The following is a 22,088-nucleotide window of genomic DNA, read 5'->3' as shown; positions in this document are numbered from 1 at the left end:
GAATTGAGTAATTAGATTTAAACATTAAAAATATATATATTTTTTTTTGCATAACTGTATATATAATTTTAAGAAAATCAAGCCTACCGAGTGATCGGGGCGGTGACCGTTGACCACCCTACCCTCCTTCAAATCTAGCAATAGTAATTAACTCTTATGAATTATCTCAAACTTATAAACGTTACTATTTGAGTTTTAAAACCTATGAATCTCACAAATTATTTTAGTTGACATTTATTCTCATGTTTATAGATAATGGAAATCAACAAATAAAGACTTCATGATGACTCCACACATGGTTTAAGACTTGTGTCTTTAGAAGACCTTTAAAATAATTATTTATTTTCTGTTATGTTGGATATGTCTTGGTGGTTTCAAACATATTATTCTAAATCTATGAAACTAAAGTTTTTACATTATACATTGTGTCATGATTTTCAATCGTCTCCCCCCCTCCCCTAAAAACAAAAATTGATTCTGTTTTTGGCTTGGGGTGTGACAGCGGTGGTGGTGGTGGTATGGGGTAAGGGAGGTGCGACTGTGATGGCTTCCAATAAACCAAACAATTTTAACAACAACGATGATAACAACAATGGGGTCCCTTAACCTCAAGGACATAAACACTGTGTTTCTGAGTTTCACTTATGATGAGAAATGAAATGAAATGAAGGGAAGTGTGTTCCTAAGTTCTTTTTAAGGAGAGAAAGGAAAAACAAGATAATTTTGATGTGTTCCTAAGTTTCATTTAAAGAAAAAAAGAAAGGAAAGAAAAAAATGGTGTATTTTAAACAATTGTTTGTTTATATATGCTTTTGATTTATAATAAGTCAAAGTACATGATTCCATGGTATAGGCTAAAACTTTTAATCAAAGGTAAATATGGCCCACTAAAAATCTTTGGTCTAAAGTCTAAACAATTAAATTTACCTTGGGCTTAAACCGGCATTGCTATATATTACCACTAATACCTGCAGTTCAAGTTACAACCCATTTGCCTAAATTACCGAGTTAGAACGTACTGACAACTTGCCTAACATCCGATTTAACTGGTATTACCAGCCAATATAAACCGATTTTTAAAACATTGGATAGCGCAATGCAAGACATTGATTATTAAAAAAATATTGAAAATTTATTTATAGCCAAATTGGTGATTTTTTAAACTTGTTAACTTTTAAATACTAAAATATAAGGTATTATTGATCTATGACCAGATTTGTTCCATTGGTGGTCTAATTTGTTTAAATACTCAAACCCATTGTGCAATCAACAGTCTACTTTGTTCAAAAGATGGTTAACTGCATAAGGTGCCTCATCAGACCACATCAACACGCACTTTTAAAGTTGAGTACTGTGACTTCAAGAATGATACAAGTTTGTCTACCGCGGTTTTGTAGGTAATGTACGACAAATACTCAGGAAAGAGTCGAAGATTTGGTTTTGTCACAATGAAGACGGTTGATGATGCAAATGCTGCCATCGAAAAGCTAAATGGCACAGTGAGTTGTTTTGTCTGCTTCCATTACATGTTAAAATTACTTGTTTGCCCCTAACTTGTGTGTTAACAGGATATCGGAGGCCGAAAAATCAAAGTAAATGTTACAGAAAAGCCTCTAAATGGAGTCAGCTCTTCACTTCTTCAATCAGATGAAGCTCCATTTGTTGACAGCCCTTACAAAATCTATGTGGGAAACCTTGCGAAAACAGTGACGTCAGATTCATTCAAAAGCTTTTTTGCAGAGAAAGGGAACGCTGTTGGCGTCAAAGTGTCGCGAGTTCCGGGGACTTCAAAGTCGAGTGGGTTCGGGTTTGTTTCGTTCTCGTCTGAAGAGGAGGTAGAAGCTGCCATTTTGGCTTTTAATGATGCTGTAAGTTTGTACGTCCTGCACGCTTGATTGCGCTCGGTTAGTTGTGTTTCTGATATAACTTATGTGTGTCCGTGTTCGTGCAGGTGCTTGACGTGAGGTCGAATACTCACTCAAAAATAACAAAATACAACTAAATAGATAGCGGTAAGTGGGTGTCGAACACAAGGAGTTTGTGGAATATGTGTTAAATAAATAGCTTAACAATTAAACTAGTATAAAAGTAAAAGACAAAAAGTAATTTTCAAGTTGATTTTTGATTTGATTTTAATATCTAAAATAAACTAACACGAAAGTTTTAACGATTGATTAAACAAGTATTCCTCTTGGAGTTTGGGTTATTGCGCAACACTCCTGTTAAAGTTCAATGGATAAACCATAATATCTCGGTTTTGTGTAGATATAATTGTTTGTGATTAATCAAGAACTAAGTACTCGGATTCCTAGAACGCGAGGTTGTTACTTGGTAATCAATCAATATGTTTAACCCTAATTCCTTCCACTAAATCTCAATTGTCAACGACACCAAGAACAAATAGATTGCAATTAGGTTTAAACGATATGGACAATTTACAAACAATCACATAAGCGTCATGATTATACTAGCATAAACAATTAGACAATCAATCCAATGTTCAAGAACAATTAACAATAAGTGCATTGCAATTAACCTTACATCCAAGAGAAATACCAATGGAGTTAGCCAATCATGGTTTGATGGATCATCATAGCTTCAATTTCTTAATCATAAGAATCAAACACTCAATCTAATGATTAGAATCATAAAAAACAATGTCTTGGACTCCACAAATTGCCCTAGGGTCGTCCCAATTGAAAGATATGTGAAAAGACACCCAAAAACGGCCGAAAAGGTGGCCCAAACTCGGCTGTTACGAGTCGGACCGTGGGCCACGATCCATCCACGGTGCTTAGAATGACACGATACAGTGAAAACTGTCTGATTGGAGCTGGGTTGACCGTGGGCCACGGTGGAGCTTTTGCTCATTTTCAAGTTTTCTTCATATCTTTCTCGTTTCAACTCCGTTTTCTTCGCCGTTTTCGCCCACGTTCTTGTAATTTCATCCTCTACCTCCTCCTACCTGCAAACATACGAGTAACCATAGTCAACTAATTCCATGAAATTAAGTTGGTTAAGCCAATGCATTTATATCTTTTAACTTGCTTAACGGCTTCCCTACGAGTCACTCGTCAGTGCTCGAAGGCCAAAAGATTCGTGTGAATAAAGCTTAGATTACTGTACCCAAAAAAAACTCTTTTGGTTATTAAAATTGTAAGAGGTACTTAAACAATGATACTTTTAGTAGACACAATTACTAGTTCTTGATTCATCACATAATTACAAGTTCTTGTTACTTTGTGAAAAAACAAAGTTATTTAACATCATATTTTGTGAAACTGAATAAAATATCTTGGTTTTAGCATAAGCATTCAATCGAACACATTTATATATATATATATAATGAAAACCCACTTGAGTTGTGAAAACTCTAGAAACTCATTCTCAACTACATGTTTTTAATGAATGTTTAAATCTTGTGGTCCAATTAAAATGAATAAAAAATGTAAATATAAATATAACTTTTTCTCTCTCCTGAAAACATATATAAATATTAGTAAAAAAATATTAAAAAATAGCAAAACATTTTTTTTTGATGTTTCGATGTTTTGTGTTAAATGTTACAACATATATTACATGTAACAAAAAAAAACGATGTTACATAGGGTTTTCGCGGGTTTTCACAACTCAAATGAGTTTTCATTTTAACCTTACCATATATATATGTATATATATAATTAAACGATGTATGTGGTTTTTGGTATTAAACAAGTTAAAACCATGGAAGTCCGGTACCCAACAGTTTGTTTTACTTGAAACTGTAATTGGTTTGGTTAGGTTCCATACGCGGAACATAAACCTGATATGCGTGGTTAAGGGCCGAGGCAGTTCATCGATTTTCATCATCAGTCTTCACAACAACTTTGTTACTTAAACCGATTGCAATCCTTTAATACTTTGTTAATCGATCTTCATCATCTAATCTTCACAATCTAGCTGGTGTGTAGCCAGGGCCGGCCCTGAGAATTCACGTGCCCTGGTCGAGCCGGAAAAAATAAGCCCCTTAAGCCTTCACGTACAGCATGTTTGGGATTGACTTTGAAAACAAATTATTGGCTTATTGGTGTTTTCAAAAAACCAATAAGTTAAAAAGTGTGTGGCAATTACAAAAATCATTTTTATTTTAGCTTTTTGAAAGTTAAAAAACAGTTTTCCAGAAGCCTCAAATTCTGCTTTTCAAAATGGTTTTTTGAAAAAGCCAATAAACAATTTTCAAACTCAATCCTAAACATGCTCTAAATAATGTAAACATTTTTTTAAAAAGAATTTAAAGTTATGACAATAAACATAACAATTGACAAAATAATTGTATTAGAATGAGTTTATGACATGCTAAGTAGGCTAATGGCTAACTGATGATTTGTGAAGCTCTCCTACGTGACTCAACTCTTCGTAGCTTATGCTATATAATATTCCGTTCTCGATAACTATCATCACAAACCCACTAAGTCTTTCTTGGGGCATTGTGGATCGTAAATAAGATTTCAATAACTATAATTTCGAAAAACTCATTTTTGCAGATGCTATCGTGATTGCTGGTTCTCGAAGTCGACGCTGTTGTTATGCCGCCTATTCATTTCATTTTTTTTATTTCTTTACATTTTATTGATTAATTAAAAGTAATGGGTCTTTTTCAATTTTTAATTGACCTATAAGTCTTTGGTTAATTAAAAAAAATGGGCCTAAAAAGTGTTTGAGTATTATAAAAATAGTGGGATTATAAGCGTTCGGGTATTTTATATATATAACATTGAAAATTTTCAAAAATTTGTGTGCCCCGTGCCCCGGTTGGACTCCCACCTTGCCCGTCCTTTGATCGATGTCGAAAGGTCAATAAAAACATTTATAAATTACCTTTACTAGCTAAGGCAAGTAAGGTGTCGAATCCACAGGGAATCAATGGAAAGTGCTAATCAAGTTTAATGCTTTTTAATTACTTATACTAGGGTGGACAAACGATGTCAAGCAGTTTGAATATTGATTTGTTTGTAAAACAGTTAGAGAAAATAGTGACACACTTCAGGTTCATGTAATGCAATGAACTGTTGACGATAATTTATAACAATTGGGAAATCACATAGACATGATTCGTTTATTAGAATAGATAAACGATTACTAGACACAATAGTTTGGTTATGATGATTCACAGAACTTAATCCGAAAAATTGACACAACTGAACACGGTCTATCTAATTACCAGTTCATTAATACAAAACTAAGCATCTATCAATGATTAATGGTAAACGGTTCAATGACGATAAGAACTTAATCCTAAATGTTGATGAACACAAACCAGATAATTGATGATAAACGAAAGTCCCAAAAACATAACTGTTTAATCAATTCCAATAAACATATAGATTCAATCAACCGAAATCAAAACTAAATCCCAATACATGTAATGTTCATAAAAATAATCAGTTCATATGCAAACCCTACACCTGAAGTGGTCACAAGTGGTTTAGCCTTGCCTCTTCATCATGATTAGCTCGATTATGGATTGGAAGGATGAAACCATGGATGATTCGGGTGATTAGGATGTGTTGGAAAGGTGGAGAATGGCCCCAAAATCGTCCAAGGGGTCTAGGGTATGAAGCATAGGCGGCATAGCGTTGAACCGGGCTTAAATATGGAAGAAAAAACCTACAAATCGCGTTTTTCCGCCCAGGCGGCTGTAAGCTACGGTCTCCCCACCGTAAGATACGGTGGGACCATAGCCTACGGTCATAAGCGACTGCTTTACGGTGACTGGCCCCTCGCACTGTTTTGCCTATAACTTCTTCGTTATAGCTTCGTTTTACGCACCGTTTTCGGCCACGTCTTCATCTTCAAATTCTCTATCATTCCATGCAATAAAATCTTCACTTTCATTCCATCTCATTTGTTCCAATTTAGCTCCTTTAAGCCCCTGTAAGCTCCACTCACCTGTAAACGTAAAACCACTCAAAGAAATTGTGTCCAAGACATATAAACACATAAAATACACGTTATAACTTACTTAACACACATTATTTCACCCACACATCACCCTTAGAGCCGGCCATATGTGCAACGCTGGTGCTCGAAGTATGACGCTAAAATTAATATGGTGTGACTTGTGACTCGGATACTTTGGAAACCTGATGTGTTTCCTGTTTAAAGAATATGCAGCATATGAGAATAAGTTAGAGGCTCCGAGCGTTGTAGCGGCTCGAACTTGATTCTCAAATGAACCTTAACTCCTTTTCTGGTTCACTGAAAAACCAAAAAAATCAAAACCCTCTCTTTGTAGGTGATGTAAGCTGGCGCGTCTGTGGTGAGAACTCGGTCGTTATCGGTTCGGCTCGTTACGATACCATCACAAAAATATTTGGTGACAAAAGTTGAAAGCAGAAAAGCGTTGCAATTAAAAAATGTAAAAGAATGCAAGAGAAGAAATTGCACAAAACTATAAACTATGGGGGCACAATTAAAAAACGTTTTTGTGACAAAAGTTTAAGAAATCAATCATTATAACTTGCCTTTAGTTTATAAAATGTGTAATAAGTCATATGCTTTAAGAGCTTGTATATCAAGTTAAAAAGCTTATATATGCTGAATAGTGAATTTGCGAGTCATGAATCTTTTTCAGTTTTCAATATATATATATATATATAATTTGATCTTGAATCATTATTATATTATCAAAGAGATATGTAGATATATTTTAATGATTTTATTTATCTTGCGTAGACATGTCTTATCTCCAACAACTTAGATTATATACAACTGTAGAAGACCCCCGAGTTAGCATGTCAACAAGTGAACAAACTACATTGAAACTGCAACATCCACACCAAAACCGACAAATCTTTACTGTGTCTACACGATTACAAACATCAAAAACAAAGTTCGTATCCTAGACCATACCAATAGCTCTTCAATTACTTATATTTATATTTATTTATTGAATTTGCAGATAAGAGGTGCTACATCTTTATAATTATAATCGAGAGTAGATTGTGACCTCGCCGGCCATTTAGAAAAACGTTCGATAGCAAGGAATAACTAACCAACAAAATGATGTCCACATTAAAATTTTTATACTTTATAATAGAGTTTAGGTATGTGCCCACATTTAAAATATCATACCGACAACAAATGGGTTAAATATGACAAGATTAAAATATTATTTTCGTTATTTCTTTTTTAAGAATGGACTTCGCTTACCTATCTTATCTACTTTTAAATCAACTTGGCAGTTTACATTGGAACTCAGACCCTCGATCTAATCTTCGAGAGCGGAAATTACCCTTTTCGAACAAGTTTTACTGCGTAGCATTCCCATTTGTTTGTGATCAACCTAATGAGAAAAATAAAAAACAACATAGAATTTCAATATTAATGAAAATGCCATCCAAAAGTTTTCCCCGTCAGATGTTTGCCTTGATATTAAATTAACCATCCACTATAGTTTTATGTCGACTTTTTATTAGAAATGTAGGAATCATTCGTTATAATTAACGGTGACATTATCAATGAGTAGATTGGAATTTCTTGAAAACTCATGATCTCTTTATATATTCTCTTCATTTCCTAAGGTGCTCACATGCATCTTATACTCACCTGGATTACCCTTATAACTTATAAGTATTGATTTACTCCAAATCAATCAAACATAACAATGGCATCATCATCTTCTACTCATTCCACAGTCATCTCTTCTCCTCTATCATGGAATCATGATGTTTTTCTTAACTTTAGAGGAGAAGATACTCGCAAGACCTTTGTGGATCATCTCTACTCAGCTCTAGTACAACGAGGAATCCACACCTGCAAGGACGATGAAACACTTCCCCGAGGTGAATCGATCAGTGAATCCCTTTTGAAGGCTATCGAAGAGTCACATATTGTTGTCGTCGTATTCTCCAAAAATTATGCCGATTCTACTTGGTGCTTAGATGAACTTGCGCACATCATGAAATGCAAGGATACGAGAGGTCAGATAGTTATGCCTATATTTTATGGCGTGGATCCATCAGAAGTGCGAAAACAAAAGCTAAAATACAGTGAAGCATTTACCAGACATGAGTTAGAAAACAAGAACAAAGTTGAATCTTGGAGAAAAGCACTCGTGGATGCAAGTAATCTTTGTGGATGGGAACCTAAGCACGTCGCTAACGGGTAGTTATCTTTTTTTTTTCAATATATATAAACCTTTTGTTCTTTAGAGTCTACTTGTTGTATTGGCTTTACAAGTTCCAATTAAATGTGAGATTGAGAGGTGCTAGAAATCTTTTCATCTTATTTCATGAAAGGCATATTATCTCAACTGTTAAGGTGAGCATATGCTAATTATCCTTGTATATATGATGTGCAAGCATGAGTCAAAATGCATTAAAGAAATTGTTGACACAATTTCAGATAGGTTGCATCCAGCCAAATCAAGTGTCAATGGAAACCTGGTCGGAATAGAATCTCGAATGCAAGATTTGATACCAAAGTTACAAATTCAGTCAGGTGGCGTGCTCATGATTGGAATATGGGGTGTTGGGGGTGGTGGCAAGACTACTCTTGCATCTTCTGTTTATTATGAAATCTCCCACAAGTTTGATGGTTGCTGCTTTGTAGAAAATGTCCGAGAAGAATCAAGTAAGCATGGTTTAAAACTGCTACAAGAGAAAATTCTCTATGATGTTTTGAAACAAAGAAAAGTGGAAATAAGGAGAGTTGAAGAAGGAGAACATTTGATGAAAAGTAGGTTGTGCCATAAAAAAGTATTGATTGTTCTTGATGATGTCGATAAACTTGACCAACTAAACGCGCTAGCTGGATCACATGATTGGTTTGGCGAAGGAAGCAGAATAATAATCACAACAAGAGATAACCATTTGCTAAATGCACACAAAGTAAATGTGGTACACAATGTTTGCTTGTTGAATGATGATGAGGGTATGGAGGTCTTTTCTAAGCATGCACTTCAGAATCATCCACCTATAAAACATTACGAGTTGCTTTCAACATATGTGGTTTCCTATTCTAAGGGACTCCCATTAGCGCTTAAAGTTCTTGGTTCTTTTCTTTGTGATAAAGATGTTAATGAGTGGTTAAGTGCACTAGCTCGACTGAAAGAGATCCCTGATACCGATATTGTGGAAAAGCTAAAGGTCAGCTTTGATGGACTTAAATCGATCGAGAAAGAGTTGTTCCTAGACATTTCATGTTTTTTTAGGGGAGTGAAGAAAAACATTGCAATAGAGATACTTGATGCTTGTGGGTTTCACCCAGTGATAGGCGTGAAGGTGTTGATAGAAAAGGCGCTCATAACTATTCAAGACGGCAAGTTTGATATGCATGATTTGGTACAAGAAATGGGGCATTACATTGTTAGAGGGGAGCACCTTAAGAATCCTGAAAAGCATAGTAGAGTTTGGAATATGAAAGATGTTCTAAACATATGTCGCATGGATGCAACCACGAAAATGGTTAATCTAGTTTGGTATGATTTGTGTATAAGCACTCATAACTCATCCATGACACCATTTTGTTTATCTATCACAGGAACTTGATAAGATTAAGGCGATGCAATACACGCCTCATTCGTATGATCCATTACCATGCCATCTCGAGGTTGTTGCAAACATGAAAAAACTTCGGTGGATTAATTGGAGAGCTTTTCATGTAAGTCCACTGCCAACAAGTTTTCCCCCAAAGGAGCTTTGTTGTCTAATGCTGAGTGGTTTCGTGCAAAAACGACTTTGGGAGGGTTACAAGGTAAGTCTTCAATGGTTTTATTTTGTTAATAACGGATGGAAAACGAAGTGAATGATAACTTACAAAATAGCTTGGTTTTCATAATATTATATAAATTTGAGCACTTAGTTTGATTTTCAGTAATCGATCCTCTTAATTAGGTTGTAGTTTAATTTCATGTAACTAGCTAACATTTATTATGTGTGATTTCTAAGTTTGCTTTTGTTTCTTATTTTGATAAACCGGTAAATATTATATATCATAAATCTTCTTTTAGACTAAGAGTACTGAATGGGCTTTAGTTAACAAAAAAAACTATCAGTCATATAGGCATTGTGACATTCATTAAATTTTACTCAAAAATTCATAATAGTTTAACTGAAAACACAATTATTATTATTATTACTACTACTATTATTATTATTTTAAATGTGAAAGGGTGAATTTGATTGGTTAGAAAGCAAGTGGCCCCACCTTTTTTGCCCTTTGATACCATTAATTAATGGACTAGCGTCCAAAGGGACTATCACCCTTTGGCGCCCTCTTGAAATAGACTAAATTATTAGGAGCAAGCATGCCGGCTAAACTGTTATCAGAGTGAATTTTAAAATTCGGTCTATTTCATAATGCTAAGACCATGTGTTATGGGTGAGCTTTAACTAACCAAAAGTGTTGTCACGCCTCTACCACCTACGCAATTGGGCATTAACTAACTAACTAACCCGTTAACTTGTGTTGTGGATGAGCTGTAACTAACCAACACCTCAATTATTATTTAATATTTTCTTTTATATGTAAAAGTTACGAAAATTAATTTGATTGGTTAAGAAATGGCCGACCCCAAACTTCTTCCCCTTGAGGGGCGCCATTGCTTTGGCAAGGTAGGGGCGGCGCCCATATTCGAAGGTAGTGGCGTGGTGTTTGGCGCCCACCGTGCTGAAGTGGCAGGAGGGTGGCGCCCCTCCTTGCTCCACAATGGTTAGTCTAATAACTTACTGGATTTAACATGGACATAAACCACAAACAATCTCATCGCAATGGAATGGATTCTGTCACTTACAAGTATGTGTACTACACATTAAAATTAACGTAAGTACAATTAATGCATAATAGGCTCTTTAGTTGGTTAGAGGGCAAGAAGTGGAGTCCGCGGAGGGGGGTGGGGGGGGGGGGGGGTTGGTTTAGGACAGAAACGCCAATGTATAAACAATCTAGCTAGCAGATTTAAGTTTTCAACCAGATTTGTGAATATGATGACAAACTTTTGACATAATTGGACTTGTACACAACAGTATTTGCCAAATTTGAGGATGATCAAACTTCAAGGATTGGAAAATCTCAAGATGACACCAGATTTTGATGGACTTCCAAATCTTGAAAGGTTTATGATTTTTGGATGTCCGTATCTAGAAGATATCCATCCATCACTGGGACGTCTGCAACGGCTTCTTTGTGTGATTCTACACGGTTGTGTCAACCTTAAGACGTTTCCACCCATTACCCATATAAAGAAACTCGAGAGTCTTGTATTTTCAGGATGCGCCAAACTACTTAAGCTCACAGAGATTGAAAAGAACATTGAGAAAATAAATAATTCTCAATTAGTTAAGCACGGGAAAGAAGTTGCATCTTACAGACAATATTGTACAAACTTTCTTGTAACCTTTTGGGACAATGGTCTCAGCACTCTATGCGGCGACACAAAATTTATGCAGCTATCACAAAGTGTAGAATGTTTAGAGGAGCACACGCCTTCTTCACCTCATAACAACGTCAACTACAAAGGTAAACCCTGTTTCAGCGTCATACGTTCTCCAGGTCCGAAGGGATCCGATGCCCAATTACACGGTCGTGGCCTTGGTTTACAATTTTTTCACAAAAGACTAAGAAAGTTAGTTCTTAACAAGTGCAATTTGGGAGATGAAGAAATAAGTTCTAATGCTTGGAAGTTACCAAACTTAGAAGAACTCCATCTAACAAGAAATAAATTTTCAAAGTTAAATATTAGCCTCTTGCAAGTTCCGAGGCTCAAATGGCTAGACGTTTCGCGATGTGAAAACCTTGTAGAAGTCATGGATCTTCCATCAAGCATAGCTATTCTTATAGCAGATTTGTGTACCTCACTTGAATCTGTTGGTGACATTTCAAAATGTAAATGGTTGTGGAAAGTTTCATTTCTGAGGAACAATAAAGTTAGCAGAAAGATGATAGTGTATCCCATTCTTGAGGTTAGACTCTACCTTTTGAAATTAAATCTTTTACTAAGTTAATTAACCCGAGCTAAATTTGTTTGTGTATGTGTTCTTTTGTCAGGGTAATTCTATTGAAGAACACTTCATTAGTATCGTGCTTTCATATTATAATCCAAAGAGGTCTATGCCAAAACAGCTTGTTAGTGGGAATGCATTTATGTTGCAGCTTCCGAATAATTGGACTAATGATTTTTGTGGGTTCTTAATATCCATCATACGGCAAGTAGAGTCTCCACGCATTACAATAAGTATCAAGCGGGAACAAGACATGCATTCTGAAAATAAGGTTGGGCATGAAGCACTTGCATCTGGAACAGCATATCTAGGATATGTTTCATTTAGCTCATTGAGGCACATCAGTTGGTTGAATTCAGCATGCAGTTTGATTTCGTTTTCTTTCTGCAGTGACTATAAAAGTTTGTTCGGAGTTGAACTGGTTCCTAGGAAAGGTAAAGGTGGTCATGATCAGACAACAAAAGGCGTGACAGATTTCTCAGAATTTTGGGATGATAAACTCGAAAATGGGAAGACATTTACAATCCAACATGATTTAAATTCTTGTATCAAGATTATATGGAATCCTTTATTGGTTTGAGACCATTTTCGGCAGGAAAAATGGATGAAAAAACCATCCTTGTAGTTGTTTGTGTAGTAGAGTAGTGGTGAACAAAGTCTGGGAAAGCAGTATTCCATTTGTGATTTCGTTTCCCACTTTCAGCTTATTCTACCATAACTGCAAATGAACAAGAGTCTACATGCTATGTAAAATTTTATAGGTTTGTAATAAATCTATGGTCGGAGGCTCACATTGTCACATATGTTATATGGAGACGCGGATCAGTGGATCACAATTGCTTACAAACCATAAGGGCTAAGGTTTGCTCTATAGAAGCTTGTGACTAGGTGCCATTTGCAAGACAATCAAGCAATTTGAGAAGTTCGGTTGCTCACAACATGAAACTTACAACACAATCTTGCTTACCACATAGTCCAAATTAATATCCCAGGTCTAAATACAGAATATTGCATCGCATTATATGATTTATGGTTACTTTATTATGAGTTTTTAAAAATTACAGTATCTGGACATACAAATACCAAATTATAAACCTATCTATTTGACTTGAAGACCCTTTACATATAAATTAACTAATCAAACTGTAAGATGCTCACTAAAGTAATAGAATTAGAGGCTGTTTGGCAATCTTGTGCCGAATTATTAGGAGGCCTCACTGATTAAGAGGTTGCATCTGAATTATTCAGCATGTCTTTGAAATTTAACCATTAAGAGGCTTCATAATCCATTAAGATATGTCTTTTTAGTGAACCAAACACACTTTGGCTCTGACGGTAAAGATGTAGGCAACCAAAAAGCCCCTTAGACCAGTTTTTAATATTATTAGACCTAACTCAACATATAAATATATGTTATAAAATATATATTAAAAAAAGAACTAAAATATGCTCAAATTTCACGCTTTAGTCCTGTCCTGTTTTATACAGTTTAAACAACATTCAAAGTGTAAAGCAAACTTGTTGCGGCGCAGTTTGTTGTCCATTTGACTGTCACTTTATTGTAATCGTTTTGAGTTTAATGAGAAATATAATATGACTAAAAAAAAAACTTGTCCATTACGGTTTGAAAATTTTGAAACCAATCAACCGAAAGTTAAAACAAAAAGGCCGACCATGAAACCAAACCGATGTTTGGTTTGGCCGGTTTCACGGTTTTAAACTGAACCATAAATACCCGACCAATGCAATAAACCAATAACGTCAATGAATTTAAGAAAGTCATTTATGAACGACAAATTTATACTAATCATACTTCTACACTACTCCAAACTAATATATCTCATGTCTGGATTTAAACCCGAGACCTCCTATCTAAGAGGTAAGAGCCTCCACCAAGTGATATATGTATTTAAGCTTTCAAGTATCATGTTATTCTCAGTGAATCATTTAGTGAGCATTTAAATCACCATAAATAGTAATTGGTTCGAGCCATGTAATTTCTAGATAAGAAGGTGATGTCAAGGCTTTGACTATGAAAAAAACAGGAGTAAACGAGCTGAATCAAGCTCGAGATCGGCTTGTTTTGGCCTATGAAAGCTCGAGCTCGGCTTGTTTCGGGCTCTTTTTATAAACCTCGAGCTCGGTTTCATGATTTCGTTTTTCAACCTTAGGCTCGGCTAATTTGTTATTTATTGATTAAGTTATACACATTTATAATTCTTTTTATATATTTTGAGAAAAACCTTAAATGAGTCTAAGCTCAGCTCAAGCTTGTGTATTACCTTAAACGAGCCAAAGTTTCTCTTGAGTTTGGCTGCGTAATGTGAAATTAATACATACAAGTCCAAAAAAAAGTAAATCATAAAATACACAAGGCTGGACAAGGCTCGAGCTTGATAAATAAACAAATATTATTTGAGTTCGTCTTGTTCAGCTCGTCTGCAATCCTAATAAAAAAACACATATGTTAGTCACACCTGTCACCCAAGCCAAGAAAAAACCAATGATACACATTTATATACGTTTTTATATATTTTTGTACTAGGTTAGATCCCGTGTTGCACATGGGTGGAAATATATATATATATATATATATGGGATGGATCTTACGAGAAGTGATTTTATAGCGAGAAGTGCGAGAAGTTAATCATAACCATTGATGATGATTGATCTATGGTCTACAATCAAAATGGTAATAGTGTAATTATGAGTTTCAACATCTTAATGGAAATTAATGAAGTTTCAAACAGAATGGGTATGTTGGTATTTTGCGTTGTAGAAGCCACATTTGTAACTTACATTTCATTATTACATTCCTAAATTTTAACTATATCATCTCTCAAATAAAATATTCTAATAATTTAAGCTTGCAAGAAGTTATCACAAACTGCAAAAAAAATCCTATAATCTATATTACCAAAACTTTTTATTACCAAATAAATTTGTGGGTTTCACCGTACGCTTTTTAGTTTATACAAGCTAACACGTTCTTCAATGTTCATAAAAAAACGTTGACCAACAATATGTTAAAGTTACATTATTTAGGAATTAATTAGTTTACAGTTAATTAATTTACTAATTAAATTCATAATTTAAAAATGATTGTGTTAAAAGTTACATTATTTATTTTGTTAGTGTATGTGATATTTCAAATTGTTTATGTGTATTTTTTTTCGTGTGTAGATTCATTTATGCACTGTATAGGTTCATACATTTATTGTATTTATGGTATATTGAATTGTGTAAGTGTAATTTTTATCGTATAGGTTCGTTTATGTAATATGTAAGTTCATATATGTACTATGTAGGTGGTATTTTGAATAGTGCAGTTCTAATTTTTATCATGTGTAGGCTCATTTATGTACTTTGTAGGTTCATATATGTACTTTATATGTGGTTTTTTTTGAATTATGTATGTGTATCTTTTATCACGTCTGGTTCATTTAAGTAATGTGTAGGTTCATATATGCACCGTGTAGGTGATGCTTTGAATTGTGTATATGTAATTTTTTTTATCGTCTGTTGGTTCATTTATGTATTGTGTAGGTGGTATTTTGAAGTGTGTATGTATAATTTATATAAAAATTTTGAAATTAAAAATAAAATAAAAAATATGTAGATTTGTTTGTTGATAAACTGTAGATAAGATGTAAATAGGTTTATGTGTAGAATATATTGTATGACGTGTAAGATGTGTTGCTTAATCTGTAGGATATGTTTTATAATGTGTAGGATATGTTATATGATGTGTAGGATATTAGTTTGCCTACACAAAATTAGTTTTGTCTACACTACATTAGATGTGCCAACGCTACATTAATTATGACTACACAACATTAAAAGTGTGCATACACTACATTAGATATGTATACACTACACTACACTAATTATAACTACACAACATTTTAAAGTGCGCTTACAACATATTATGTAGCTACATCTACATTACTTATAAAATAACAATAATAATAATAATAATAATAATAATAATAATAATTAATCATTTACAGAATAAAATGATTTTAGATCAAATAGATTACAATAGTTCAAATTTTATATGAAATAAAAAATAATAATAATAGTTTGTAATTTACCATTTGCTAGTAACTTATCATTAATTATTAAACCATTAATGAGTATGAGTAACAAAATAAAATACTTTATGTTTCACTAATATGCTCTTACATATACATAATCAAAATATAAAAAAGAAATTATGTGATTGGTTAGAATCTCTTCTCGCACTTCTCGCAATAAAAAACATTTCTAAAATGAACCTAATCCTATATATATATATATATATAGGGTAAGATTAAAATGAAAACCCACTTGAGTTGTGAAAACCCGCGAAAACCCTATATAACATCGGTTTTTTTTTGTTACATGTAATATATGTTGTAACATTTAATACAAAACATCGAAACATCAAAAAAAAATTGTTTTGACATTTTTTTACTAATTTTTATATATGTTTTTAGGAGAGAGAAAATGTTATATTTATATTTACATTTTTTATTCACTTTAATTGTGGACCACAAGATTTAAACATTAATTAAAAACATGTGGTTTAGAATGAGTTTTTAGAGTTTTCACAACTCAAGTAGGTTTTTATTTTATACTTAGCCTATATAATATATATATATATATATATATATATATATATATATATCTACCTATTCTAATAAAGTAAAATAAATGTGGACACTTATCATATTTTAGTTAATTCTCATAATTTTTTCCCTCCAAAACTAATATACCCTAATATATGTAATAAACCAATAATTATTCACTTTCCTTTTACACCATATTTATATAATATCTATATATTTTATAAATATAATTATTAACATATTATTTTAATATATATTCAAAATACTTGGTGAATTCTAAAAATCAACAACAAATCATGTTTCTCAAATGAAAATTGTTTCGGGTTTTTTGTGGAACTTAAATTTGATTTTATGGGTCAAAAGTTGGTAAATAGATTGTTTGGTACAAGTTAACTACATTTTGGTCAAAATTTGTTAGAGTCAAAAATGAACATTTTTAGTATTTTTAAAAGTTTGAGAATGCAAAATAGATTTATCGTCAAATTTGTTATGGGTTCAAAGTGTTAACTTTAAAATGTCAAAAGTATGAAAGTTAAAATTTTAAACATGATTCGGGTTTCAAATTTATATTTAAGGGCATTTTTTGAAATAATCAAAAGGTTCGTGATTTGGCAAACTGACTATTTTCCCCTCGACTATTAAAATTTAAGAAAACATTGCGATCACTTTCGACATGTCACACCCCGACCAAAGGCGGCGGAACATGCCGAGGTATAACGATTGTCCATAAGCACATGACACTAATTAAAGTGACAGTATTTAATAAACTCATTTCATTTCATAACATCGAAAATGTCACATAACAATTATCCATAAAATAACCATAAACAAGATATCACAAAATATGGCAAATTGATATTGTTCATTTTTACTAATATCCTAAGGTCTTTGATGTCGTTTTCTTCACAATCATAAATCAACCAAGACGCAAACCTGCAACATTTCATAAAATAAAGTTTGTCAACACAAAGGTCGGTGAGCAATTCATAAGTTTAATCATATTAGTATATAATAAAGATAGCCACAAAACTTGCATATGAAACGATAAATAAAAATGGTAATTTGGATAAATAGATATCGCTAAACACATTAGCGACACCTAGCTATAAGGGGATGCCAAATAGTCTAGGATTTTATAGTTATCGTTAATTGCATTACGTTAACGACACCTTGCTATAAGGGGATGCCAAATAGTCTAGGATTTTATAGTTCCACCAACCAAAAAACACATAGGCATATAAGCATAGAACACCAAATCGAGCAATTATTTAGGTAAAGTATATAACTACGTTTGTGGTTTGAGATTCAAATATAAAGCATTTTGTTGAATAAGTATGAAATGTCACCCCCAAAATAAAAGATGGAAAATGGGGTATGAAGTACTCACCTTCAAGTAGTAAACTTGAAAGATGATAATTTGGAGATTTGTCGGAACGACGAGTTTAACGCACAATGACTAAAAATAAAAGAAGTCTTGAATTTAGAAAGGTTGTCTTGAAGGTCTTTAAACAAAATAAATGTTGAGAAATGTAAATAATTAAAGTTCAAGGTTTAAAATGTGACTATTTAAGAATTTATAATAATAACCCTTTAAAAATGTAAGTTTGCTCGAAACCGGGTTAAAGTATCTAACCTTAATATTTACTCAACCTATGTTAAGTAATAAGGTGGGTAAAATGCAAGAATGCAAATCCCTTTGGAATAAAGATACTATAACGGGTTTTTTTTATCGAGTGTTCGGGTTGTCTATTCGGGTCTTGATAATTGGTCAAACTCAAAGTCAACTTTCCAAAATATCGAATGTTATGAGATAACTCAATAAAATTTAATAAGACTTAACCAAGTATGTAGTTCCGTTGTTTTAGAACTAACAACGCACGTTAAGCGAGTGTTCGGTTTTGTCGGTCCAAACTTTGTTATGAGATCAAGTTGGATCCAACATTTCCAAGTACTTAAGAAAATATTTAAAAATCAATTTGTAACTATTTTTAAAGAAATATACAAGTCTTGATGGCTAAAAAAAAACACACTTGTGTGTCTTAATCGAGCAAGAATCGGTTTGGTTCGGTTTCCATCTTACAACAATTTCATAGATGGTTTCCACATGTCCAAACACTAAATAACTTGTATAATAATGTACAAACAAAAAAAATGCCAAAAGTTAACAATAAAGTCTTTAAACAAAAGTTCGGTTTTCGGTTCGGATCGTGTTTCGGGTTAAGACCGAGGTAAGATTCTACAAACCCATAACCATAGAATTTGTAAAAATGATTTTAGAAACTTTGATCTAACACTAAGTATGTTTAAACAAACAAAACTAGTAACAAAGTTCGGTTAACGGTTTAGAGCTATTTACGGTTAAACCGAAGCATAGACTCTTAAAAACCCATAACCATGGAACTTGTAAACATGACCAACAAACTAAAATAAGCAAGATTAATATGTATGAACAAGTTATATAGATGTATATATATCAAGGACACGAAGTCCTCCATGAAGCCTTGCCTTATGGGGTCCGAAATCTCACCGACCGGAATCGGAGAAGTAACTACCAAATGTAAACAAGGGGTGTATATTATATATATGTTGCACAACCATAAACAAGTATTAATAAGGCTACATAAACTAATTAAGATGAAAGACCAAAATCCTTCAAGAACACTTAAGAAGATAACCTTGAATCTTTGATGTTTGAGAGAGTTTTTTTTTTGGAGTTGTAGCAAGGGAAAATGAAGAGGAAAGGTGGTGTATATATAGGGTAATGTTGGTGGTCAAATATGGGTGTGAGATACAAGAGTTTTCATGCAAAATGGATCAAGACAAAAACACAAAACAACAAATAAATAAATAAATAAATAATAAATAAATAAAAATAAAAATAGGATGTTTTCAAGACCCAACAAGTGTGAAACAATATTGTAACATAAATCCATTATTTTGATTATAACATAAGCTTCGGTTTACAAATCGGGTCGGTTTACATAATAAACAAATACAAAAACGAATACAAACAAGACCCGAAATTGACGAATGTCACACGGCATGCACCCTCATGCCTATCAATGCTTAAATTTTATCAAATTTGAAATATTTATGTCAACATTAATTTACTTTCAATAGTGATCAGAACATTGTATGGGAACCATGACATGCTAAACTATGCTCAAATGAAACAAAATAATCACAAAATTGAATGGGTTAACATGTTGTTTTGTATGTTGTCATTAGGACAAAGTCGATAAGCCCTCTGAAACTTATCAAAATATTTTTCATGGTGTAGCTCAGAAAAACATAGTTCTTGAAGAACATCCATTGTTACAATTTAATGTTCTACTTTCCTTTGACGGGTGGTAACTGATTAATATATCAATAAAGGTAACTGTTGGTACATGTGTGTCAGTAGTTCATAGTCTAGCATTTGTGATCGAGTCTGTAATGTAATTATGTTTTGTTTATGTTTAGTTAAGTAAAACGCGAAGTTGTCAACAAGTTCGCAATGGCGAACTTGTTGAATCAGCGAAGTTATTGACAACTTCGCCTGTGGCGAAGTTGTCGTGTTTATATACTGTTCAGCGAACAGTTTACGTGGTTGTTCGTTTTAGGGTTTGTTGCAGTTGTTCTGTGAACGTGTTCGTGTCATAGTCTGTAACAGTGACCGTGAGTCACGTGTTCGGTTATCAATATAACGTGGTTGAGTTATTGCTTGTGTGATTCTATCTCTACACTCGTAACTACCTGCGCAGGGATTCCGCACCTGCGTTGTTAGCGATATCCCGTGTACGATCCGTCCAGGAACCTTCAATTGGTATCAGAGCCAATCGGCTCGATTGTGAGGTTCGGGATTTCACGCGGGTGTAGAAAACGTCTCGTTTGACCTATTCGCGGGACGTGTTTTTGTTGGGATTGAGTTTTGCTAGTGCTTGACAGTCTTTTTCAAGCCTTTGCATTGATCGGGAGCTGCTGGATTGACGAAAACAGATCTGAACAAACTTCCCTGTTCATCGGGCGAAGTTACCGTTCATCGGGCGAAGTTACCATTCTTCAGGCGAAGTTGCCGTCGCTGGAATTAGGGTTTTTGGCGAAGATATAAGGATTAGCGAAGTTAACCACAACTTCGCTCACTTCATAAGTTCGCCTTAGCGAAGTTATCCGCAACTTCGCTTCATACCCAAGTTCGCTCAACTCATAAGTTCGCCAGAGCTAAGCGAAGTTATTTTTTAACTTCGCCAAATCTAGCGAATTTAAGAACTCAGCGAAGTTCTCTTTTCAGCGAAGTTAACTTTCAAGCGAAGTTATTCTTAACTTCGCCTACTGAGCTGTTTTAATATTTTTTTTGTTTTTTCCAGGTTTTTCAGGTTTTTGCAAGGATGTCGTCGATCAACATCTCCGATTTGGTCAAGATGGAAGTAGAAGCGGGGTCTGCCACTAAGGCCCCGAGGCTGATGAAAGGAACTGACTTCGTGGCATGGAAGGACAGATTCATCCAATATATTAAATATCAGGATGCAAAGATGTGGGTGTGCATCCAGGATGGATATATCCCACCAACCATGGTGTACGAAGGTCGTGATGTGGTTAAGAAGTACAACAAGATGGAGGAAGAGGAGAGGAAGATGTACGAAGCCGAAAGCAAGGCTCACGCAGCTATCACTATGGCTCTTCCACAGGAGATCCTTCATACTTTCAGAAAGTATACATCGGCTCGAGAGCTTTGGGATGCTCTTGAAAATAGATTCGAAGGAAATGTGGGCATTCGTGCCTCGAAGATTAAACTGTTGAAGACTCAGTTCTCTGTCTTCAAATTTTTGAAGAACGAATCTCTGGATGATATTATCACTCGATATTATCATCTAATGACAGAGCTAAACAACTATTCGATTGCTTACAGAGAAGAGGAGATAGTTGAAAAGCTTCTCGATGCTCTCCCGCCGAAGTGGGAAATGTACACAGTTCTGATGAGGGAAGACAGAGACTTTCCTAATTGTGATTTGGAGACAGCAGTAAACAAGCTCAGAACCTTTGAGCTTAATATGGTACGTAAAGAGACACCAACAGATCAGATTCAGGACCCTGGTATGTATGGTGCCAAACTTAACTCAGGCTCAAGTTCGAAGCCTGAATCTGCTGCTTACTACTCCAAAGGAGAGTCAGGTTCTAGCTCTTCTCATGAAGGAAACGTTTCAGTGAACATGAACGGTGATGTTTGCTTTGCTGCTGGAGGTTCAAGTGCTTCGAAACCTCAAACATCCAACAGTAGTTTCTCTCCTAGTGCCTCAAGCAATAACTATTCCAAGATGCCAATGAGTGTCAAATCTGCTGAAGAGCAGTTTGCAGTCTATGCATCTTTTATTGCTTCATATGAGAACTACATACAAGGGAAGATTGTGGACCCTGCTGCTTTGGATGAGGATTATGACCAGATCGATGCTGATGATCTGGAGGAGATGGATTTGCAATGGCAAATGGCCATGATAGTGAGGCGAGTCAAGCGTTTCAT

General features: G+C 34.3%; 2 protein-coding genes across 2 annotated transcripts; both read left to right on the top strand.

Moving 5' to 3' along the window:
* Positions 1-1,400: 1,400 nt before the first annotated feature.
* On the top strand, positions 1,401-3,116 carry LOC143573803 (small ribosomal subunit protein cS22-like). The gene is made up of 3 exons (XM_077058621.1): positions 1,401-1,499; positions 1,569-1,872; positions 3,079-3,116. Exons 1-3 carry the CDS (start codon positions 1,401-1,403, stop codon positions 3,114-3,116), a joined length of 441 nt encoding a protein of 146 aa, XP_076914736.1.
* Positions 3,117-7,645: 4,529 nt separating this feature from the next.
* LOC143573714 (disease resistance protein Roq1-like) lies at positions 7,646-12,561 on the top strand. Its single transcript, XM_077058544.1, has 7 exons — positions 7,646-8,145; position 8,193; positions 8,343-9,446; positions 9,523-9,735; positions 11,007-11,490; positions 11,590-11,942; positions 12,028-12,561. The coding sequence occupies exons 1-7, from the start codon at positions 7,646-7,648 to the stop codon at positions 12,559-12,561; spliced, it is 3,189 nt and encodes a 1,062-aa protein (XP_076914659.1).
* The last annotated feature ends 9,527 nt before the right edge of the window (positions 12,562-22,088 follow it).

Source organism: Bidens hawaiensis, unplaced genomic scaffold (genome assembly GCF_021521415.1).
Source record: "Bidens hawaiensis isolate Kalapana, Puna unplaced genomic scaffold, B.hawaiensis_p1.1 tig00000141_1, whole genome shotgun sequence".
Taxonomy (NCBI): Eukaryota; Viridiplantae; Streptophyta; class Magnoliopsida; order Asterales; family Asteraceae; genus Bidens; species Bidens hawaiensis.
Note: the sequence above shows the minus strand (reverse complement) of the source record. Positions and strands in the feature narration are given on the sequence as shown.

Bases quoted from the DNA above. Each gene is read 5' to 3' on its own strand.
- LOC143573803 (XM_077058621.1), top strand. From the start codon at position 1,401: ATGTACGACAAATACTCAGGAAAGAGTCGAAGATTTGGTTTTGTCACA. The intron at 1,500-1,568 runs GTGAGTTGTTTT...GTGTGTTAACAG, and splicing joins TCGAAAAGCTAAATGGCACA to GATATCGGAGGCCGAAAAAT. The intron at 1,873-3,078 runs GTTTGTACGTCC...GTCACTCGTCAG, and splicing joins GGCTTTTAATGATGCTGTAA to TGCTCGAAGGCCAAAAGATT.
- LOC143573714 (XM_077058544.1), top strand. From the start codon at position 7,646: ATGGCATCATCATCTTCTACTCATTCCACAGTCATCTCTTCTCCTCTA. The intron at 9,447-9,522 runs GTTAATCTAGTT...TATCTATCACAG, and splicing joins TGGATGCAACCACGAAAATG to GAACTTGATAAGATTAAGGC. The intron at 11,943-12,027 runs GTTAGACTCTAC...TTCTTTTGTCAG, and splicing joins TAGTGTATCCCATTCTTGAG to GGTAATTCTATTGAAGAACA.